General features: G+C 32.9%; 1 protein-coding gene across 2 annotated transcripts in view; it reads left to right on the forward strand.

Moving 5' to 3' along the window:
• PPP4R3A (protein phosphatase 4 regulatory subunit 3A) overlaps nt 1-25,891 on the forward strand; it is a 60,548-nt gene that overhangs the window by 925 nt on the left and 33,732 nt on the right. For both annotated transcript variants that reach the window (XM_051977391.1, XM_051977392.1), the window contains exon 2: nt 23,018-23,073. In XM_051977391.1, coding sequence (XP_051833351.1) covers nt 23,018-23,073 — 56 coding nt within the window. The remainder of the gene's footprint in view (nt 1-23,017; nt 23,074-25,891) is intronic.

Here is a 25,891-nt window from a genome sequence, read left to right on the forward strand (position 1 = left end):
CTTTGCGTTTACTAGTTTTGCCCATCAGCAAAACAGTATCTAATTTGTTCAATGCATTAAGAGATTTATTAGCCATTTTTTATTCTTTAAAGAACTTCCTTAAATGGATTTAGGAGTACTTTACTTGGAAATAGTACATATTTGAGCTCCAGGTTCACATCAACAAAGATTGATGAGCTAACTTTGCATATAATAGAAAATACTACTATGATCTCAAGAGACATAGGCATCTACTTTTCAAAGTATTTTGTTGCTAATATTCTTTGTCCAGGGAACTTCCTGTAAAATCTGATTTTTTTTTTTTTTTTGGCCCTTTTCTTTAACTGAATGGAGAGAAAGGATACCATGAGGGTTGACTTTGGAGTCTGGAGCACCTGGGTTCAAGACCCATTTCTGATACATATTTGTGTATGTATCAGAAATATCTTTAATATCCTTGGGTAAGGAGCCCTAAGCCTTGCTAGTTGTATTGTATTATAAAATGTTTTTAGTCTGCTTCTATGTGGGAGACTACCCAGATTTCATAATCATAACAAGGATGTGATGGTACCTACTGGTAGAACTTTTCCCTTTTTGCTCTTTGAAAGTTTCTATAGTATTTCATTTAATTGAGGCTTTATTGTTACTTTGCTCAATTTGAATAATTCTATAACCAAACTATTTGTTGTTTGACTATAGAGTATAAGATCTTGATAAGCTATTTTTCAAATCATCTTATGATGGTTATTTTCTTCCCTGCTGTCATCAATTTCAGTGAGCTAAAGGAAAGTACTTGTGGTTATTGAAGATTAAATTTCAAAATATATCTTCACAACTTTAAAGTGAAGTGTTTTAAAAATTAGAAAGTTTACTTTCCACTCAAGATGGAATTTAAATGGAGTCAGGTTCTTCACTTATGATTTAAAAGAATAAGAAGCATCAAAGAAGAAAAAGGCAAGGGAAAAACCACATAAGTAAAAGTAATAGTATTTAAGGAAATTGGGAAAATTAAAATGACATAATTGAATTGTAAGTCCAGTAAAATAATTTTGAAAGCATTTCTCAGGAAAAAGCAAAATCATACTCAGAATAAAACATCAAACAAGGAAAGCCCTGAGATTTTAAATACTAGTTAAACTGCAAAAATAGCAATGATAAAGAAAAAACTATTTCCAGCTTCAAGGACAAATATAGAAAAATAACAATTATAGTGGAATTCATGAGATAAGGAATGGTCAGAAAAACTGGAATAAAATTATATGCAAAAAGAAGCCAGATTTATTTGCCCAGCAAAATTTATTTTGCTATTTAAGATGAATTATTAACAATTGAGTATTAAAGTTTTGAAAAGTTTACACTGAAAAAAGTGACTAGGGAAATCTTCCAACAATAAAACCATCTAAAAAGGGACAAATATTTAAAACCACACTTCAAATCAAGACATAAGGTAGTTGCTAATGTTGTTTGAAACCTCAGTATTAGTTTTTTTCCCCATCTTTTCATTCCATTGTTCTCTTCTGCTTGTTATTTTTGTTGGTGCAAATTCCAGTCCCTGTTCTTTTGGTTCTCTCATTCCTGCTTTTGTCCTCTGCTACTTTTTTTCATGTCAGTCTTGATTCCTTGTTTGTTCCATTACTGTTATACCTTGCCAGTCCTAAACCCTAATTTACTTAGTTCATTTCTCATACTGTTTACTTTAAGTGATTTGCCCAGAGTTAAACTGCTAGGAAGTGTTAAGTGTCTGAGGCCAGATTTGAACTACATCCTCCTGACTTCAGGGCTGGGACTTATCCACTGCGCCACCTAGCTGCCCCCTCAGTATTGTTTTGAATAATGTTCCACTGATGGACTTCTAACAAAGGTACTTACCCCCCAGTTAGAGAAACCTTGTTAATAAGACTGAAGAAGTTGGTTTAAAATGTTTTTGTTTTTAATGTCAAATAATAAGAAAATGTATGTTCCCTTTCTATAGAATGGTTGAAGAAAAGGCAAACCTAACAATTTTATAATGCTAAATAAGAAATGGATTAAGCTCTCCAATAAAAATGAAGAAGTCACAGAATGGATTAAAAAGCAGAATTCAACAATGTATGTGTTCACTGGAAACAGTTAATCCAGAAAATCCGGAATCTGTAAGGAACTGATACATATTTCCATAAGACTAATACACATTCCTCAGTGCTTGCTGGTCTAGGGATGTGACAGGACAATTTTTGAAGATGAAAATACATACTGGTTAACTACATTAAAAAAAATTAAATTCTAAGGATAAGAGAGATGCAGTTCTAAATGACTTTGGAACACTACCTTGCATCCAATATAATATCAAAGAATGTTTGATTTATTGGGGGTGGTGGGGAAATGGATACTTGCATTGTTGGGCCTGCAAGACTGGCATGGATATAATGCAAATTTAATATGCGAGTATACTTTAAGAATTACAGTAGTTTATTTTGAGCAGTGATTCCATTGTTAGGGGTTTATTCTAAAAGTATAGAAAAAGAAATAGTTTTCATGCTTTTTTAGGTATCAAAAAGTTGGAAACATTCTGTATGTTTCCAGTATCAAATAGAGAATAATAGTTGGATACTTTTTGATATATTAATGGAATTTCATATTAAAACTAAATTAAATATGAAACATACTGAATTAAGTAAAGGTACTTCTATAAAGCAGTACGTGATGAGGTCATTAGTACTAGAACGTTGTATATGTTGACTACAGTTAGGTACATAAAAATAAAATAAAGCTCATGATAATAGAATTTCCAGAGGATTTAGAAGTAGGGACAATGAATATTGTTTAATTTATTTGGCTCTACTTTGTTTAATAAGTTTTACCTAAGATAATCCTAATCTTTTCAATTAGATTGTGTCTACATATGACCATATTTTAAAATTAAATATTACTTTGGAATTTTGTATCTTTTTATGGATATTCTCTCAGACAATGCAGATTGCAACTCATTCATGCCTGCTCAGTCTGAGTAAATCCCTTGTCCTGATTTTCCTTTAAATCTTCCATAGAGCCTTTACCTTAGATGCTGGAGGTTTAGATCTCAACATTGCATAGATACCAATGGGGAAAAAGAACTATTTTCCTTTTTTACCCTTGTCATAACTTTCTTGTGACATATTTTATACATGTTCTTTTATTCTCCAAAGACTTTTTCACTGTCATGAAAAATGCATGACATACTCATCAAGGATTTAGAACTGGACCTCAGAAGTTGTCCAGTCTAAACCCCTCATTTTGTGGAAGTACTCCCTAGAAATCATTCAGTCATTTAGATGGATCTCTTTGAAATTTCTGATAAGTGTGCTTCATAATCACTCAAAAGAATTTGGCTTTTTTATCTAAAAAACTGTGTAAAGAGTGCAAGTTATCCTGTGCTACACATTTGAATGAACAACCTGTCATGCTAAACTCAGATCTTAACCACTGTAAATAAACAGTGAACTAAGTCCAGAGTTCTACAAGATAAGTAGAATAGGTTAAATTGCCTTTGGGAAATTGTACAACTCTTTTGTTGTGCTCCCCTCTTCTTTGTGCCCCCCCCCCTTTCCCAATTCTCCCTGAAACAAAGGCCATCTTTTTGTACCTTATAGAATTTCCTTCTATCTGCCTTGTTACATTGTGTTCTGTAGTTGACACAGCTAAATTTTTAGTTATTCTTTGTATAATTCATATAGAAACCAAGTGATTAAAAACATTTCACATAAGAGATTAGTATATCCCTCAATTAGGGATTGTCCACAGTACCCTACTTCTTCTCTCCCCCCAAAAAACTAAAAGTTTGTCAGTCCTGGAAATAGTAGTGCTGTATATTCATTGAAAAGAGATTTAAGTCTTTTAGATGAAGATCTCAACCTTTGTGAGCCCTACTTCATGTATTTCCCTCAACTTTAGAAGATAATAGACTTTTATAAAATTTAGGATTCATCATTCTTTGGCAAGGGGGGGGTAGTAGTGTTAGATATTTCAAGCCTTTACATTGTCACAACTCTGTACACATATCTGTATGTAGATATTACAGTGAATTCTATATGACATATACAGGTTCAGACGTGACTTTGGGGTGTTTAAAAGCAATTTTTTAAAGCTCAAACAAGAGTAAATATGAATAGTAAGAATGGTTATAATGCTAGCTCAGTATAAAACATTAGGAATTACCTAGTTCAAATTTACTTCAGTTCAGGAAAATTTCTAAATTCTTTTCCTCATATTTACCCTCAGTATATAGTAATTTTGGAAATCCAAGAAACAGATAGTTGGGAGCTAGTGTCAGTGGGAGGAGTAAGATGCAAGATGGAATTTTTAGAAGTTTAAAGGTTTGTAACCTTCAGTGCAGTACAGTCTTGCAGATAAACAATATGAACACTTAACATTTTTACAAATGAGAAAACTGATGCCCACACAAAGTATCGGGTATGTTCAAATTACTCTTTTGGAGCTGTTAACTAGAAACTAAGTCTTTTGATTCTCAGGACACCAAAACCAAACATGAATTATTTTGGATTAGTACTATTTTGGATTATTTGTGATAATATTCAAATTTTTATTTGTTAATAGGGATAATTGATAATTTTATTGTTGATGAAGGAAAAAATTATTTTTTTGCTGAGGCAATTGGAGTTAAGTGACTTGCCCAGGGTCACACAGCTAGAAGTGTCTGAGACCATGTTTGAACAGGGATCCACTGCCCCACCTAGCTGCCCAAAAATAGTTTTTTAAATTAGTTTTAAAATTTAGTTTTTTATTTTGATTCAGTCTCCATAAAGTGAAATGAAAATGAAAATCTTAATATAAATATATTTTATATGTTATATACTTTATATAAATATTTATTTTGAAATATTTGTGTCACTTTGTGGCTATTGTGTTCCATTAAATGACACATCCAGAACATCTTTCCATCTGCTAAATGTTTATATCACTCAGAAAGAGTTTCTCTTCATTAATAAGACTTTTTATGGAGAACTGCTGAAGTTATGCGTTTACCATAATTTAATTGGTTTGTCATCTTCAAAACCTATATCTATGTCATAGATACTCAACTATTTTTTTTTAATAGACATCTTTGTGGTGCTTACCTTGTTTAGTCAGATACACCTGTGAATTTGTAAAGTGTGAGAGGTAGTCATCTACTTTTTGCCCCTTTCTACAAGTAAGCTAATTGATATGTGATTGTAATTTATAAAAGGAGTAAGGAAAGATGAATTTCACTATATTACACTAAAAAAGCCTTCAGAAAGCATTATAGTGCTCAATGTGGGAAAATATGTGAATTTCCTATTTTGTACTGTTTGAAAGGATTTGAGAACAGATTCTTATGCTTTGCTTATCTTTTAAGTCTGGGTGTCTCTTACCTACACTGAAAATACAGGGGTTGTTAATGGGTTTGATTTATTGCTTTATGAGCACATGAGTTTTAACTTGCTTGATTTCTAACATCGGCCTGCTTGTCTTCCCTAGTCATCTTGGTAGCCCCCTGCTCTTAGGTACTTAGTTAATGCTGAAACTTAGTTGAAACATCAACCCCTCTACAGCTTCTCTCTTTAAGATCTACCATACCAACCTCCAGTTTTTTGGTACTTGAAATTACACAAATGTGCTATCGTATTACCATTTTATTGGCATCTTAAAATCCATGTGTTTTCTTTATATTACCATTAAGATGTGCAGAAAAATTTGTCAAGTTATTTGGGGAGAATGGGGAGACACAAGAAGTTATTTTAAGCACCTACTATGTGCCTGGCATTGTGCTTAGGGCTTTACAAATATTTATCATTCTTATGACACCCTGGGAAATGTTTTATTATCTCAATTTTACATTTGAGGAAGTTGAGGTAGATAGGTTAAATGATCTGCCTGGGGACCAGCAAGTAATATTTGAGGCTTGATTTGAACTCAGATCTTCCTGATTCAAGGCTCAACAGTTTATTTACTGGGCCACCAAGCTACCTAGGCAAAGAATTTGATAGCCTGTTAGATGATAACAACTAACAATAGTAAACTTGTTCACCTAATGATCTGTGAATAAAATGACCTGTTTATTTTACTTTGTCATACTGAGTATTCAGCATCTAGCATAGAGCCATAATTTTGTTGGATACTTTTCAGGAAATAAGTACTCTGTTTTGGAGAAGGTTTTTGTTATCAGAATTTCATTTAGAAATGTTATGTAAACCTGCGTTGAGGAAATAGTGATAGTCTGGAAGGATATTGGCTTAACTTATTGGTCATCTTTGTTTTGTGGAGGACTTTTAAAGAGTTTGAGGGCCATAAATGGGTTGATAGAGCTAATTGCCAGAGATTGAGAAGACTAAAAGTTTTGAAAAATAATCATAAGAATTTTTTTCTTTGCCACCTATTGTTCAATTTTTAAATGTTGATATATCTTAGAGTAGGGTACAAAGTACTGGAAAAGAGGAATTCAAAATGGGTCACCACAAATTCATGGTACACCTTTAACTGCAATATGTCCGTTTATTTATTTTTTTAAATTCATTTATTCTTAGTTCCCCTTCTTTCATGCAGTTCTAGAAAGAAGTCTCTCTGTCCTTACAGAGCTTAAATTTGAGTTGTATGAAAGAGTAGGTTGAGAGTCAGCACTGTGTAGTAGAAAGAGTATTGGATTTGGAATCAAAAGAACTTAGGTTTAATTTTTTTCACTTTTTATTTTCACTTACTTCACTTTGACTTTGGGCAAGTCATCTACCTGGCCCTTGCCCTATTATCACTGCAAAAGTGAGAATGTCCCTTCCATCTCCTAATCTGCAATTCTTTATGTAGTGTAATTTGCAAGCTCTAACATTTGGGTTATATCAGGGGAAAATTCATGGAAATTGTGACATAAATTTGAATCTCACGGGACATGAGAAGTAATGCATTTTTGGGCTTATGGGAGGTATTTTATGTGAATGAATAGAATATCGAATTTGAGGAATAGCTATCCAGTATGGCCAGAACATAGGGTACTTGAAAGGAATTGTTGAGAAATAAGGCTAGAGAAGAGTAGATTAGAAACATTGTGGAGAACCTTAAATGTTTTACTCTATGCTCTCTTGTGTATGCCTGGGCCCCTTGTGTATGCCCATACACAACTGCCTCCATACCTCATTTTGAGATGTGTGTCTGAAATTGAATTCCTCCTACCCATCTAACTTTAAGTGCTGCCCCTCCTTTGTGAGTCCTCATAAGTCTTCCTCCCAAAAACATTTTATAACTTATTTACTTCTGTGGTATTTTATTGACTTAATTTTATAACTTTTTCTTTCGAACATTCTCTCCTCATCCACACTCACAAACACACGTACCTCTACCTTGTAACAGAGTTTTAAAAATAGAAACAGCATTTCACACAAAACCTTTATATGGCAGTATTTACAGTATTGCACACCTGGAGTCACCCAAAGAAATGAAGAAATGAATTAGATTTTCTTAAATCTTGTGGCTGAGTTTAGTCAAATATTTCTGATTATATTGATTTATTTTTGTGTTTTTCTAGTTAAATACATAGATATTCTGCAGGTATCAAAAAAAATACGAAAATAGAAAATGAAAAAACTTATAAAAAAAGTTAAACACATGTTTTCCCTTTTGCTACTTGCTTGCTATATGGTGTTTTATGAATATCATTTAATTTGTTCTTTGGTTGCCTAAACCATCTAGGTACAAATAAAGTAAATGTTGTATAAATAATTGTTTCTATCCTTATCCCAGAGTATGTAGTTTGGTTTGAGTAGCACTTTTGTAATTGTAGTGATTAAAGGTGGAGTATAGTATATTCCAGAGAGATATATGGTTTGACTTTTATTTCAACCCCAAAAGTACCCTGTTAACTACATCTGTGGCTAAAACCAATTATTTTTCCCGTCCTCCCATGACAAACCAATATGTAGATAGTTTTCCTTGCTTATATGTGAAAGCCGTTTTTTAATATTGGCCTTATCCTGTCAGTGTACCAAAAGTTGTATCCAAGATGGCTCATATGTGTTTTATGCAAACATGTATAAGAATCCTGTATCTCCATCACATTACCTCAAATGAAAGCATATTAACTTTATACTCTCCTAAACATAAAAAAGATAAGGGAAATAAATACTTTAAAATAGAAGCAATATAAATCATAAACAAAAATCATTTGTCAGTGGATAGAGCACCAGCTCTGAAGTCATGAGGACCTGAGTTCAAATTTGGTCTTGGACATTCCTAGTTGTATGACCATGGGAAAGTCACTTAACCCCAATTGCCTCAGCAAAATAAATAAAATTTTTTAAAAATCATTTGTGAAGGTTTGGCAATGTCAATGCTGAAAAAAATTACCCATGCATATATCTTGTAAATAAAAAGCTATATAAATTTTAAAAATCATTTGTGACACAGTATGGATATCAGATAGCCTGCTGTGTACCTTTTAGAATGGAGCAGACAAATCTTGGAAGTTTGGTAATATCCTCTCTTGCTTCTGTCTTATATCTTTGTTTTATATCTGGTTTCTGATGTCCCCAATGTAAAATTGTCCTCTCAGTAATTTAATTATTAGTACATTGTCTTAGGATTCTTGACTTGTCAAGTTCATTGATATTTTCATCAAGAAAATGGGACAAACTTTCTATATGAGTGTTTAGAATCTCATAACATAAATGTGTTAATAGCCTACATAGCTCTACTCTTACAACAATCTCCTTTTTGCTAGAGGCAAGAATTTCTTGATTTGCTTGCTATGACTAATCTGCAATTTCTTTTTTGTCATTTTTCAGCAATCTCATTTCATTTCATTCATGTATTAAATTTTTTTTTAATTTAAATACCAAAACAAAGAATATTTACATTCATAGCAGAGTATAAGTATAGAATTAATTTTCCATTTCATGTCCCTTAGGTGTAAGAAATTTTACACATTGCTTTCAAAACTATTCTGCTTGTTTACTTCCTTCTGAATAACTTTCTCTTGTCTTCTGTGAATAAAAAATGCTTTAGTAGTCTGTTTGGGGGTCACTTGCTAACCTCTTCTTCCAACTCTTTATTTCCAACTAAAATCAGAACAGGGTGGATGTGGGGAAACTTGTAACAAGCACTCAAGCAAAACAAATTCACATCTGTAAAAATGTCTCTGCATCTAGAGACTATTATCTCTCTGTCAAGAGGTAGTTAGCATATTTTATCGTACCTTCTCTGAACACATATGCTTGGCTGTTAAGTCGATCAGCATGCTTGCTTGCACATATAAATACTTCTGGTTATGCTTACTTCATTCTGCCTCAAAGTACAATGATTCTATTACATTTATACCACAGTTTGTTCAGTCATTTTTCAATATATCTGATGTCCTTTGATTTTAGTTTTTATCTTTTCCCTTTTTAATCCCCACAAACTTCTCTCCCTTTCTCCCTCCCCCCAACACAAAATACACACACCCTTTTCAAGAACAGAAGTTTGTTTTGCTTATTACCACTTCCCTGCTCCATTTGTTCTTTCTCTTAATCACCCTCTACCCCTCTTCATTAAATTTGATGGATTTTTACTGAGACACACTATCAGTCTGTCTACCTTTGTATAATATTGAAGTCCATCTTGATGCTTACTCCTTCCCTTCCTGCATGTTTGTTTACTCTTAATGGCACTTCAGTTAGGAGAAATAGAAAGCTCTAACTCGTCATTTTTTTTTTTTTTTTTTTTTTTTAACATTTGTATTCCTTTTATTCTCCTTTCTTTTTCCTTAAGACTTTGGAATAGAACCAAATCACTGTTGCTACCTTCAGGACCTGTTTTTCTTTTGTAAATCTTTCAATATCTTTTGAAGATGAAAGGTTATGAGGGAAAATTTGTTTATTTTTCCCTATTAATATGTTGCCTCAAGTTTCTCTAGACACTTCTGTTTTCATTTAAAAGTTTCTAAAGTTGTAAGCCTTTTTCTTTTTCCTTTTTGGAATATCATATTCCAAAATCTCTTTTTAGTAAATGCTTCCATTTTTTTGTGTAGTAATGGCTGAACTGCTGCTTTCTAAGTGCTTATAGTTTTTCTTTGATAAGGGAACTCTAGATTTTGGCTTTGTCATTTTTGAATCTTATCTTTTTTTGTGTTTTGTGATCAGTATTTTCTGTCTTTGTTCTATAATGGTTCCAGATAGTTTTCATTTATGTTTTTCTTGAAATATAGTTTTTTTAGGCTTTTAAGAATCGTGATTTTTGAGGTAGTTTGAATCTTAAAATATTTCTCTTTGACTTTTCTTGGTTGGTTTTAATAGCTGATAACTTTTTTCCTTCTGTTGTTCAAACTTAATTTTGTTGTAATAGTTCTTTTTGTCTTGTAATTTTTTTGTTGGTGGTGCTTTTTAAAGTTTTCAGTCATTTATTTAGTTTTTACTATTTTCACTTCTCATCTTATCTGACTTTACTGGTCTTCTTTGACTTACTCCTCTTTCTAGATTAATTTCCTTATCTGAGGCTTTAAGCTAGTCCAAGTTTAGCATCCTATTGAAGTTTTGATCGGGTGGTCAGCACTGATTGATCTCACCTTGTCTGGATTCCTGTACTGATTTCTCTTTCCCCACTTCCTCTTCCCCTTAACTTTGATGTTTCGAGATACTCAAGACCTTATAACATTTCATGATAGAATACAAGAGATGTTGGAGCTCTCTTCACTGAATCTGTGTTAACTATGCTGCTGTTCCCCGAGAGAGCATGTAGGTTTATAATTACCCATGAACCCTGGTGGGAAATTAGCACTCTACTCTTGCTACTGATGATCAAAGGGCAATGCAGTCTACACATACTTCTGGTTCTTCTCTGGACCTCCTGTGAGACCATAGGATTGTTTGCAGTGAAGATGGGGTTTTTTTTGCTAATAGTCCTCTTCCATATTGCCTGTGCATTTCTGACTAGCTTTTTTGTATAGTTTATGAATGGAAGAAGTCAATTATCCTTTTCTCATATTTCTTGATCATTAGTCAATTAGGAATTTCAGATTTTTGAAGCAGATATAGGAGGCTTTGCCTTAGTCCAGATAGTTATCTTGGCAGGAAGTTTCTGTCATTTAAAATAAAAAAAACTGATTTCTGCTTATGAAATATTGGGAATGAACTTTTCCAGTAGTGACATTTACAGTTGAAGAAGTTTCTTAGCTCGGTTTTAAGTATTTTCTTTATTTTGGGGTCATCTGCTCTTTTTTCTTTCCTCAACACCATGTCTAATACTTGAGATAGTGCTCCAGAATGACTTCCAAATTCCTATAACATTTTTATAAGCAGTGAAGAAAAGAGTCTCTCCTTATTGAATAATTCACTTCCTTGCACAATTGAAAATTTCAAGCAGGTTGTCATTCCATAGTCTGCTCAGCTACTTATATATCAGGTCGTTTTTATCTATTACTATTTCCAGGATAAGTGCTGTTGGCAGCAGGGGTGGAGGGAGGGCAGGCTTCAGGGTAGTATCAGTGAATCGATTTTAAAATTTTTTTATTGGCATAACAAGTCAATTAAATTCATGTATAATTGCTTTTCTCCAGTCAGTGGGTACTCACCTTGTTTCTTCTACTTTGATACCATCACTACCACTCCCACCCCCAAAAAATACTTTGATGAACATTTTGTATGTGTGTTTATAATATATATTTTTACAAATAATTTATATATATAATATATTTTTTATTATACATATATATTTTCAAAACATATGCATGGGCAATTCTTCAATATTAGTCCTTGAAAAACTCTGTGTTGAAATTCCCCCTTTTCCCTCACACCCTCCCCTAAATGGCAAGTATTTAGTATATGTTTTAATCCACAAGTCAATGGAATCTCCAAGTGGGAAGGTATGGATGTTTTAGATATTTTCTTTACATGAATATGTAAATCAGTTTTCAGAATGGTTGGGCCAGTTTATAGTTCCAGCAGTATATTTATATGTTTCTCTTTCCTTCTCTTCCCACATCAATTATTTTATTTTTAATCATCTTTGTCCCTTTTTGGATATGGGGTAAATGAAACTTCAAAGTTATTTTAATGTGCACTTCTCTTTGAAATTGTCTTTTGTTTTTTACATTATTATAGTTTTCCCCAAAATCCTTTATATCCCAAGAGATTTGTCCCAAATAAAGTACAAAATATGTGCAGTGTACAACATTGGAATGATTGGGAAATGTTCTTCTCATATATCTTCCTTCCATTTCTCCCATTAGTCATTTGTGGCTTTCTTTCATAAGGTAAGTGTGTATCTCCTTTGCATATCTTTGACTATTTATCTACTTGAAAATAACTTTTAATTTTATATGTTAATTTCCTGAACATCTTACATATTAAATGCTTATCAAGGATAGTTGATATGATTTGCGTTCTTATCCTAGTGTTTTATTTGTCATTGCATCTTTTTTTACGGCCTTAGGTTTTAAGTAGAGAACTGAGAGGGTTCCTTTTTTGTTTTCTTATTGAAAATAACTATTGCTATTTTCTTGCTAGTAATCTGATTATAATATATTTCTATAATTATAAAATAAACAAAGTCTTTACATATAAAGTATTTCAGGTAATTAAAGCTTATTCTTTCTGTTCAGGGGGCTTTAAAAAAATATTCAAGATTCTAATTGAAGTTTTTCTAATATGTCCAAAACCTGTATGTTTTGTGTATCATTTTGAATCTAGTAACATATTGATAGGCCATCTATTTTATTTCTTTTGGTGTCTCTGTCACCATTCTTTTCCAATGTGCCCAAGACACATACACTATCTGCTTTCAGCTTGCAGGAAAAGGGATAACAATGGGAGGATGGAGGTGAAGAGAAACTGTTAAGTAATTCAAGTTCAATAGAAGGCTGCAGACTTCATCCCAGTAGAAAAAAGGAAAAAGCCGACTGGAGAGAAATAATTTTTTCCCCCTTTATCATTTTCCACAGTGGCTTCCAAAATGGTGAAATGATTTTCTGCCACCTTTAAATCTCTGAAACTTTTTGGAAGCTTTTGCACACAAAACAGTTATAGCTGGATCTTTTTGTAGCTTTGACAAAAGTCATGGAGTCATGATTATGCTGGACAAATAGGATCTATCTTTGTGATAAGGTTCCATAAGGGAAAAAAAAGAAAACCAAAGTCTATTACCTTGAGAAACTACTGATGTATCTATAGATAATATAGGCAAAGGCTTTCACAGGCATATTTAACTGCATAAATTCCTTTCAAAATGGTCATGATTTTCTTTTCCAATAATCTTGATATATAATACCACTAGACAATTTCAAAACAGCTGCAAAAAGGATAGGCATTTCAAGATTAATTGCTATTAGTCCTTTGACATCCAGGAAGCTGAAAATGGAACATCAGTAACTTTTTGAAGCAGCTGCTAAGTGAAGTGTATATGTTTTTTGGGGAAATTCAACTCCATGTGACGTAGTTTTAGATTTTATCCCTCAAATTGCTGACCCTTGCTTTATAGCAAATGTAAGAATGATAAGGAAAGAATCTGAATTGACTATTCTAGGACAACTATGCTTTTAACTTTTTAAATAGTTTGACTGAAGTTTTTTTATTCCCTTCTCTCCTTGACTAAACTTTTGGAAGACGGATCATTTTTTAAATAGGTAGTCCCCAACTAATCAGCTGTACTACAAAAGTTTCTAAGTTGGAACATTGAGATGAGTCTACAATCTAATAAAACTGACATACCATGTACTTGCAGCTGAAAGCTGAGAAAGACAATGTTGTTGCATACAGTATTAGAAATTAAACAGAAAACATTGAATTTTTTTTTTCTCCCATCTCAAAGAGCTAGTTGGAGTTTTGTGAATGGGAGTCTGTAGACTCTTAAGAGTCTAAAATCCTCAAGGATTTTAAAAATTAATACTGGTTCATTATGTCTTATTTAAAAATATAAGGCTTTCCTTTTTTTTATATTACAAGTATCTTAAACAGTTGTGATTGTGGATTTAGAACTGAAAGAGAACTTAGAGGAAATCAAGTCCAAACATCCTCATCTAAAGGATAAGGAAACTGAGGTTTCCATGACTTGTCCATGGTTGTCTTAACTAGTAATCATCAAAATGGATTTAAACCAAGGTTAGTACACAATTCTATGCTGCCTCATGATTAGTTCTTTGGGCTATAGAGGACAATCTCAAAGCTTCGGAGTAGAAATTTTAGACGAAAAAGAGAAAGTAGATGTCTTTAAGGAAAAAAATACTTTCACTTATATGATCATCAAAAGACCAAAAAAAATGCAAAATGGGGAGAACACAGTATATGTTTTCCCTCTTGACAGGTAGGAAAAGACTTTGAATCCGCCTTTCCCCATGTGATTTTGTTTGTTTGCTAAGGCAATAGGTTAAGTGACTTGCCCAGGGGCACATAGCTAGAAAGTGTTAAGTGTCTCAGGTCAAATTTGAACTCAAGTCCTGACTTCAGGGCTGCCCCTCTCCATGTTTTAATACAAGTTGAGGGAAGAGGCAGGCAAGAGAAATAAGTTTCAACTGAGGAATCGCTGTAATTAATGATTAAATTATATAATTAATGTAAATCAGGGAATGTTTGTAATTTTTCATCCCCAATATCATCAATCACATTACTAATCTTAGATAAATGGTAAACCTGAGAAGATGATTTTAAAAGCAAATTTAATTTACCAGTATTGGGAACAAGAACATCTTTTTCTATGTATGGTGATGATTTGGAATGGATTAAAGTGAATTTTAGAATAACTGCTCACAAAAATGAATGCTTATAAGCAGTAAAAGAAAATTTGAAAATAAAAGAACATTTTTCTGAAAAATACCTAATCTTTTGGCATGAGTTTAATTTAGTGCAACAAACTTGGGTACCTATTATATGCAAGGGATGCAAAGATAACTAATTTTCAACACCTCCAACTGAAGGTGCCTTCAAGGATCTTGATTTCTTTTTATTGGGGAAATATGATATGTAAACAGTGTGTGTACATAGATATGTATGTATGTGTGTGTATATATATGTGTGTGTATATAAATATGGTTCCCTTTTCCTTTTTAAAAGTTTTAATTGGTAAGATCTGTCATATTTCAATGATTTGTGCTTTTCTTTCAGAATTCCCTTTGCAACAGACAAGTAAAGAAAAACAGGTCTTCATAGGGACTATATCTGAAAATATAACTTATTGTACATTTATAGCCCACTCCTTATCTGCAGAGTTTTGGACATGTACTTCACCATCAGCATCCTAAAGCCACAGTTATAGGCAATAATTTGAAGGGAAAGTATTACTAACAACTAGAGAAATAAGGAAAGGTTTTCCAATAATGTAATACACATCCTTCAAGAAATCTGGATTCTTAGAGGCAAAGTTGAAGAGATGATACCTTTTAGGGTCAGAGGACAGCTTTGTAAGAGCTTGGAGAGATGAAAGATGCTATGTGAAATTCAAGGGAAAGTAAATGGGCAGATTAGGCCTTTACATTACGAAGATCACTTTTACTGCTATGTAATGATAGATGGGAAATCCAGCACACCTAACTAGGAAAGTAAAAATAAAGTGCTGATGAGAGATTGACCTGATTGGGTAGTATTTGGAATGGAAAGGGTGACATAGGTATATTTTAGTACAACACAAAGAGCATTGGCTTTAGAGTAGGATGACCTGGATTCAAATTCTATCTTTCACTATCTGTGTGATTTTGGACAAATTACCTAACCCTTTGGGCAGCCCCAATTTCCTCATCTGTAAAATTTAAAAGGTTAGATTAAGTGATCTTTAAGGTCCCTAATAGATCTAGTTAAAATTCCTCACATTTGAGAGATGCTTTGGAATTAGAATCAATAGCTCTTGGCAACCAAGTATATATATGAGTTGAAATGCAATCATATATTGCCCCAAAAATCTAGGTCCCCAGACCTTTGGGTGTTGAGAATGGGATATCTGCTTGCTAGAAAATTTTTCTTTGGATTTCTTTGGATATCTTTTATGGGGTCATAGTTTTAGAATTATATGGTATCTTTGATCTCTTCTAAGTCAATACTTCTCCCCCTTTTTATCTGGTTAAGTAAATCAAATCAGAAAGATTCAGTGACTTATCTAAAGCCATACATGTAAAAAGGAGCAGCATTGAGAGTCAGAACCAAATCCTCTATACTTGTTTTAAAAATATATTTGTCTAAATATAAGTGACCATAAAATATTTCATCTAAAGCTTTCTCCATGTGACTTCATTTCTGTCTGTGGCATATTATTAGTTCACCTAAGTCTCCTCTGTTAGAAATTTGGATGTTGAAGCTCTTTTAGTTTCCAGATAATTATCTGAGCCTATTGATTCAACTTCTACAGTAATTCTGCTGCAGTAACTGTTCTTTCCACAGGCTCTCATAACCTGGACTTTTTCAAATGTCAGAAACCATGAGAATTTTCCCATATACAAAGAATGAAAATAGAAGACAACATGTGAAATATGAATCTTTACTATATAAAGCTTTCATTTTGGTTTTATATATTTCAAATTAAACATGATAATTTTGACACTGTCCTGCTTTTCTGATGATCAGAACTACTGCAGTATCTTTCTGGCTAATAGACATTACTTTGTCTCCATATTCTTATTATCCAGCCAAACTGGCTTGTTCCTTATGCACTACATTATTATATCTGTCATCTTCATACTTCTACTTGCCATTCCATTTCCCTATAAATCTCAGCTCAAGTGCCACTCTCTAAAATTCTAAGGATCTTTCTTGATGTTTCCCAGTTGTTATTGCCTCGTTTCCCATCATTGTATGTCCTCAGCATAGTGTCTTGAGCATAGTGTTACACACAAACACACACACGCGCGTGCGTTCTTCTGTAGCTTTGGACTTCAATTTCCCTATCTATAGTTCGTTCCTGTTTTGAGACCATGAGTCTATCTTTTGTTACAATTCTGTTTAAAGGAGGTGAAATATTGTACTTCTAGAAAGTAAATGACATAAGAAACCTGTGCTTATCTAAACTGTCTCTCCTCCCACCTTCCGCCTAGTGCCTCAGAGTGCTTAGCTTATGCTTAGTGTTTAATAAATGTTTGTTGACAATCAGTAGGTGGAAATTAAAATGCTGGCACAGAGAGATTGAAAAGGGTATATGGAAAAAGTAGAACTTTTTGTGGAAAACTAAATATGATTCCTTTCAAAGAAAAGTTGGATACTGTGCCAGTCGAGTTTGTCCAGAAATATGATATAGTTTTTCTCCTCAAAATCAAGGGTGACAATTTTAATTTAGTATGATGCAACATCAACTCCAATACAGGGAATTTTGTAATACTGTATATACTGATCTTGGTGATGTTGAATAAAGATTTCAAGGGAAAATTTCTCTTTCAGCTTTTCATCAATTTCAGATGCCTCTATAATTTTCAATGCACTATGCTAATGACTTACCTTAAAGTCTTATAAATTTATTGAGTCTGTGTTGAAATTGATCTTCTGCCCTAGATAGTTGTACACTATAAAACATAGAAATTTTCCATAGCCAGAGATTAATTTGTACTGAACCTAGAGGGCAGTTCTAAGTATCGATAGAAATTATCCTGGCTATATACATTTATCTGTATATAAATTGTGTTTAAAACAATTCCATTTGTTTTAAACCCTTCCCTACACACAAATACACACACACACACACACACACACACACACACACACACAAACACACACCCTTTTAAGAAAGTAGTAAATATAGGTCATTTATAATATATATATACTATAAAGAGAAAGCAAAATCAGGGAATCAGGAAAAGCCTCATGGAAAGATATGACATTAAGTTTAATATTGAAGGTAGCTGGGAGGATCAAAGGTAAGGAGAAGGGATTTCATAAATGGGAGATAGCTTGTGCAAAATATAGAGATAGAAACATTTTATTGGGGATGGGCTAATAATGTACATTCAGTTCCAAGATAAAATTTGAAGCGAGTGCAAGGGATAATGTTGTAAAAAATTACCTTGGCATGGATTCTGTCAATACAAAGTTATTATTAAAAAAAAAAAAAAAGATAAAATTTGGAACCAAATTGTGAAGGACTTTAGGTGCCAAAAGAGTTTAATTTTATCTTAAAACCTATGAGAAGCTTCTTGAAAAAGGAGAGTGACATTGTTAGATCTGTGTTTTAGGCATGGCATAGAATGGAATTTATGAGAGAAAGACTGAATGCAATGATGCCAGTTTGAAGACTATTGCAATAATACAGGCAAAATATCATGAGGCCACAGGTCCCTTAGTGACTATAAGGATAAAAGGGAAGGGGAGAGAGGGAGTGAGGAAGAAGGAATAAAGAAAGAAGAGAATAAACATTTGTATCCTGTCTGCTTATGTGCTTGATAGGGTGTTTGTATACTCTTTGCAAGAAAGGATCTCATTTGATCCTCACAACAACTTTGCAAAGTAAGTATATTATTATCCTAATTTTATATATCAGGAAACTAAGGCAGATGGAGGTTAAATGACTTGCTTAGGTAGTTACATATCTAGTAAGTATCTAATTCAAGGTCTATCGGTGTAATCTGTCCATTGTGGAGAAGATGATGTTGAAAGAGTAGAATAGAAAAGAATTTGCAACTGATTGGATGTGAAAAATGATTTTAAGGTCTCTTCCATTCTGTGTGCCTGAAACAATGTTCCCATTAAAAATAATGAAATTAGAAGTGGGGCAGTTAGGGGAAAAGTATTCAATAGATTGCTTAAATAAATAAATAAATCTGGAGTCCAGGAAAGAAGAGGGTCAGATGTTAGATTTAGACGTCTTTATAAAAATAATTGTTAAAGACATAAAAGCTAATAGAATTGACAAGAGACCAGAAACCCAGTAGCCTGTTCTGAAGGACAAAAGTTGTTAAAGAATCAGTGTCAGAATGCTGAGAAAGGTGAGAAAAGAGCTGTTTGACTTACTAATAAAGAAATTATAGGTGAGGATTTATTTCTTTATCCTTCCCCTCCAAACAGTTATGTTTTGAAGTGTTTTTCTTTTATAAATATTTTTTCAGCTCCAAATTCTCTTCACTTTATTTCCCCTTTACCCCACTGAGAAAGCAAACCCCCCCCCCAAACCATTAAAAACATGTTAGTAAAGCAAAAAAAAAAATTACTGTATTAGCCATGTCCATATAGATAAATACTCACAAGTATATGTATACCTATATGCATGTGTGCCTCAAGTGGTGGATAGTATGTTGTCTCCTTTGAATTTTGTTTCCTTTTACACTAAGTCTTTCAAAGTAGTAGATATTTACATTATTGTTGTTAAATATAAATGGTTCAGCTTTTGCTCACTTCATTTTATATCAATTCATATAAATATTCCAAGGTTTCTCTGAAACTACCACCTTCATCATACATTTCATAATATGATCTGTTTCAATTTTATACCATCATGAAAGGAGCTAGTATAAATATTTTTATATCCATGAGTCTTTGTCTTTTTTTTTTAGATGGAGGTAGTAGCCTCCATGTAAGTCAAAGGCTATATTCACGGTTTTATCCTCCACATTTGAGGGGACATAGTTTCATACTTTCCATATGGCTAGATCAGTTCACAACTTCACCAGCAATGTATTAATGAACTTGTTTTAGGAGCTTCTTCCATACCTTTTATTTTTCCTTTTTTGATCAATTTTACTAATCTAATGCATATAGATGGTATCTCAAGAGTTCACTTTATATTTATTTTAAGTTTTAGTGATGTAGAGATTTGGCGGGGGAGGCATGGTAATTTATAGCGTAGAGTTCTTCCTCTGAAAACTTAAGGCATGATTAATTATAAGGGGAAAACTTTGCATTATATAATATTATGGTTGTCCAAAAATGGAATGGACTGCCTTGGGAAATAGATTTCCCTTTCATCAGATGTCTTCAAACAAAGAGTCTAAACTACTTGTTACAGCAAAGAAAATATTGGACTAGGTTTCTTCTGTCTTTTTCTTACTTTGGAGAACAGTTTCACATTGATTCTGCTTAAAATCTACTTTTTAACAGGTTGAAAAGTTAGTAAGTGATAAAATATAGGCAATATAGGCATATTTTTTCTAATTTTGATATTTAAGAGAAGAAAGAAATTGCTTAGTAGCTGATGACAGCTGAGTGAACAGTTTTTTCAGAGGAAGTGAAATTGCTGAATGACTGTGATAGAGGAGAGTGTCAGTGAGGAGTGAAAAATATGTCTATCCTTCATTTTTTATCCTTTTAGCAATGTGGGGCATGACAGTAATGGAGAGGATGATCAGAGATGCAGTCTTCTGGGTGGAGACAGATTTTCTTGATTTTTAGATATATAAGGAAGATGAAGGCAAGAGGCATGCCATGAAGAGCAGTTTATTACCAATAGAAACATAATTCCAAAGAACACAATGAAAAGGAAAGAATAAATTGGAGTAGAGACATTTAAGATAGGGATAGGGGTGGTATGATAAAAGAAAGCTGGGCATAGAGTCCAGGAAATGATCATTTTGTACATTTTGTAGCCTAAAGACTTATTATACTTTATAAGACTTAAAGACATTTTGTAGCCTCAAGACTCAGAATCACAACTTTTCTAGTAGCAATGGTAATATGTACTGAAAAAAGTTGTCAAAAAGAGATGGGAGTTGGGGAGATAATGTGGTAAAGGGCATATGGCAAGATGCTGGCTGGGCTTTGGTAGCCTAGTGAAGGACTAGAAAAAGGATAGACAATTAAGATGAAGTTTAATCTGGGAGTTATATAGAGGTACGAAATGTGTTTTCATGCACATACTCAGTCTGCTTTTCTATTCCTGGAATGAAAAAAAACTGCTCTACCTGCCAAAGGTTCTTTCCTTCAAAAATGAAATTAATAGTTCAGGTTCTTCTTCCCCAAAACCTTACTGATTCCCTTCATTGAAAATGTTTTCTTCCCAGTTTTAGTATGTAGGTTTATACTTAATATGGATTTTTGTGTCTCTTAATAGACTTTAGGCTTTATCAACTTCATATATTCATCTTTTAGCATGTCTTCTATACAGTTGATACTCAACACATGTCTGTTGAATAGTATTGTCATACTCTTGGTACTTGAGATGCTAGCTATGGCCAAATTTAATCTCTTCTGAATGTCAGAATATGAAAAGGAAGTAGTAAATTAGGAAGATCTATTAGTATCTATTCCTTCCCATTGCTGTGCCAAATCTCTGTATGTTTTTTTTTTCCTAGAAAAATAATTCATTTATTGACTGTTAATGGAAAAGAACAATGTGCCTTTTAAATTTGATAGCATAGTACTAACATTAACTACTACATCTGAACAGAATTGTCTTTCCTATCTTTGATGATTTTATTTATATCATTATAATTAATGTGTTAATTTTTCTTCTATATCATTTCCATAAAATTCTTCCTGTTTCCTTTATTTCTGTGCAGAAACATCTTCTATTACCTTCATATATCAAAATTTGTTCAATTATTTTATGATTCTTGAATATATTTTGTTTCCAGCTTTTTATCACAGAGCAGCTACAAACATTTTTGTACATGTGGGTCATTTCTAATTGTCAATAAGCTCTTTGGTGTAGGTTCCTAGTTATGGGATCTCTAGGTCAAAGTGTGTGAAAAATTTAGAAACCTTTCTTGCATAACTCCCAAGTTCTTTTCCAAATAATTTGAAGCAAATCACAGCTCCAAGAATTAGTTATTAGGATGCCTATGCCCAATATCCCTCCAACCTTTGTTTTCTCATCTTTCAGCCACATTTACTAGCTTGATAAGTATGTCAGTACCCTGAAGTTTCTTTCTTTCTTTCTTTCTTTCTTTTTTTTTTTTTTTAATAACTTTTTATTGATAGAACGCATGCCAGGGTAATTTTTTACAGCATTATCCCTTGCATTCACTTCTGTTCCGATTTTTCCCCTCCCTCCACCCCTTCCCCCAGATGGCAAGCAGTCCTTTACATGTTGAATGGGTTACAGTATATCCTAGATACAATATGTGTGTGCAGAACCGAACAGTTTTCTTGTTACACAGGGAGAATTGAATTCAGAAGGTATAAATAACCCGGGAAGAAAAACAAAAATGCAAGCAGTTTATATTCATTTCCCAGTGTTCTTTCTCTGGGTGTAGCTGCTTCTGTCCATCTTTGATCAATTAAAGCTCTCTTTATCGAAGAGATCCACTTCCATCAGAATACATCCTCAAACTGTATCGTTGCTGAGGTTTATAATGATCTCCTGGTTCTGCTCATTTCACTTAGCATCAGTTCATGTAAGTCTCGCCAGTCCTCTCTGTATTCATCCTGCTGGTCATTCCTAACAGAACAATAATATTCCATAACATTCATATACCACAATTTACTCAACCATTCTCCAATTGATGGACATCCTTTTATTTTCCAGCTTCTAGCCACTACAAACAGGGCTGCCACAAACATTTTGGCACATCTGTATGTTTTGTTAAGAGTAATGTGAGATAAAATTAGAGGCAGCTTTTTATGTAGGTGGTAATGACCAAATCTTTGCAGTCACTTTGTTTTTAATACAATGCTGGGCTTTAGGTATCTACAGCCCTTTTAGGGTATGATGTAAAGCATACTTCACTCCTCCCATCAGGCCGTTGTTGCTGGCTACTGCTTCAAAGCTTTAGAGAACCAAAACGCAACCAATTTCTATTTTCTTTGGCTAAATCATGGTCTAGGATAGAGATTTCTATTGTGTATACCATGTTACAGGATCTTGGAGCCTTTTAGATTTTAGTCCAATTCATATTTTTTCTGTCTTAAGAGCTTTATTATAATTCAAGAAAAAAAATTGCATTTACAAAATACATTACTCATACCAATCCTACTTAAGTAGGTAACAAAAGTATTATCTTTCAGAAAAGAGGTTCAAGAGAGTTTAGATACACCTAGCCATGTCTACATAGTTTTAGAGCCAGAATATGAATCACTTTTAAAAAACAATTTCAAATATGTATTTTTAAGGTCACACATTTAATCATGTAAATCTTGTAAAGTGGGCATTTAGCTTCTTTTTCTCATTTTTGTGTTATATAAATTTCTAAAAATTGAAAATAAATTATGAAGCATTTTTTAATTTTTACTTTCTTCTTTTACTTTAGGTTCTCTACTTTTGGAGTCCAAAATTAATCCTAACACTGCATACCAGAAGCAGCAGGTAATATTTGAAATTCATTTTCTTATTCCTGTTTGTTGTCATGAAATGATTTTAAAAGTAATGTCACTGTCTTGCCTTTGCATAATGAACACACTTATGATTTATAAATAAAGAAAGAATTTCTGTTTAGCATTTGTAGCATATAGATTTACCATATAAGATTAAAAATGATCTCCAAATTTGGATGACCTAATTAATATTGTGGGTTTTCCCCTAAAGTCTTGCTCTTTGATTCCTTTTGGTGTAGTAATGACCCTGATTCTTTTAAGGTCCATGACAAATTCTGGAAGTCCTACTGAGCTAAAGATTTTGAATATGGTCCAGTGGTTTGTATGCCAGTTTGGACACCCATTCTATCCAAATTAAAGGGATCTTAGCCACCTCCCAGGTGGCTATCATTTATTCTAAGGGTAGAGGACTTTTAATAAAATGGATCTTTGAGCTATTTAAATAATATTGAAGATACATTATCTTCACTGCTAGATTCTAAGTGGGTGCAATCATTAAGCAAAAGGGATGATGAAGCACTTACTGAAGGGTTTATCATTAGTGTCACTGCTCAGAGATTGAACTTGGACCTCCCTTTTAGTACCTCTTTGAAACAGGAGATTTGAAAATGCTGTGTTCCAGAGCACAAAAGATGTAGAATCCATATATACTATAGGTAGAAATCAAAACTTAAATTTTTTCATGAAGAAATTCAAATTGATGCAAATGCAGATTGATAAATACAAATTATAGAATGTTGCAATCCTTGATTGCCTCTGTTATAGCGGTGTAAATTCGTTGAGCTAGTTGTCAATTTGAGTAGGAAATTGCAGCTCTTCTACATAAATGCAGTTACTATAATCAAATAGTGTTGAAGTACATTGTGTGCATTCATCAACCTGGGTATCCTACAAAGTCAGTGAAATAAGTTTTGTTTTTATTTTATTTTGTCAATTAATGAAAATTGTTCTCTCCCCAATTAAAAAGAAAATTTAAAAATGCCTTTGTAGAAAATATGCATAGTTTAAAAAAAACCTGCATTAATCATGCCCAAAAGTATTTCTTGCTCTGTTTCTTGATTCTTACCTCTATTTGTAAAATATTTGGGGAAAAAAAAAAATGGAAGTGTCAACATTTTGGTAAAATGAAATAGAGGGGATAAATAATAAAAATTACAGTTTTTCTCTTAGATATAATGTCAGTACTATCATTTGTCTTAATTAAAATTCCTAAAAAGGCATAAAAAATATATAAAAAATATCCACCTCCAAATAGAGGTGATAAAGTCAAGGAACAGAGCAAGAAATACTTTTTGGGCATGGTTAATGCAAGAATTTGGTATTAATACCAGACTATGAAGAATGAAAGAAAGCATTATCAACATTTTGGTAAAATGGAATAGAAGGGATGCACTCTGTTAAATCTGATTGTCATAATTTCTTCTACCTTAGTGCATTCTTGCAAGCTGTATACTCATAATTAGAACTCATAGTTTCTTGTCTCTACCTATTTTTTTAAGGCTTGATTCAGTGCCACATCATTCATGATGATGTCCTAACTGCATTCTTTATTTTTTTAAAAAACTTTGAATCTCTCTTTTCAACACATAGTAATTTGTATTATACATCTTCAAATATTTTTTTCTATTTTCCCTCTCCCTGATTCTGCTCCCTCCCCGCACCCCCTTATACTGGAAAGTTTTTATTTTTGTATTCCTGACAACTGACAAATAGCCAGAATTGTTAAATGTTCCAATTGAATCAAAACAATCTTGTTAGTGGTATTCATGTTTTAAATGTGGATTGAGGCATATTGATCATGACTTGTTGACATTATGTAACAAAGCAATAGAAAAGATGGCATTGCAATTCTGGTTTTAGTTGGATGGTATCTTTGTTCCTTCAGCATGAAGTGTTGCCTAAATATTTTTTTCTTTGGGTAATTAAATGAACTTCTATCTGTAGTTAGTAAAAATTTCTGGCCCTGAATATGGATCACAACATATATTTTCACCTTTTGTTATTTGCTTATTTCTTTTTTCTTTCCATTTTTTCCCTTTTTGATCTGATTTTTTTGTACAGCATGATAAGTGGAAATCTGTTTAGAGGAATTGCTTTAACCTATATTGAATTACTGTCTAGGGGAGGGAGAAAAATTTGGAATGCAGGATTTTGCAGGGATGAATGAAAACTATCTTTGCATATATTTTGAAAATAAAAAACTTGTTAAAAATGTGTGTTTACTAATGGTATCGGGGGTCAAAGTGCAGTTTAGTGACCACATTATTATTAGTGTGCTTCTTCCCATATCCCCTCCAAAATTTTAATTTTTTGGTTATCTTTGTCAATCCTATGAGTTTGAGTTGAAAACTTCATTTATTTTAATTTGTATTTCTTTTGTGAGCAACCTGGAGTATTATTTTATGGTTGTTGATAGTGTGTTACTTTTTTGAAAATGTATTTGAAGTTCTTATTTATTGAAATAACTATTGTATCAGTTCTCCATATATCTTATATATCAAGCCTTTATTAAAGATACTTGCTAGGAAAATTTTGCGTCCCCCTCTTTCGCTCCTAGTGATTTCATCTTTTTCTTATATGACATAATTTCCAAATCCCTTATCAAACCAGTATTTCACTTATTAGGGTTCTTTTTATAAATTACATCCAGAATTGAGCCCAAGCTGTGATCTGATTGGCAGAATTTAGTAGAGATCATACTGCTATCTTAAAATTTTTAATATGATCTGATATTACTTAACACTTTAGTAGCCATGTTTGCTGGCTAATATTAATCTTGCAGTGACAAGGAACTGGATGCCATAGTGAAG

This window comes from Antechinus flavipes, chromosome 2 (assembly GCF_016432865.1).
Source record: "Antechinus flavipes isolate AdamAnt ecotype Samford, QLD, Australia chromosome 2, AdamAnt_v2, whole genome shotgun sequence".
Taxonomy (NCBI): domain Eukaryota; kingdom Metazoa; phylum Chordata; class Mammalia; order Dasyuromorphia; family Dasyuridae; genus Antechinus; species Antechinus flavipes.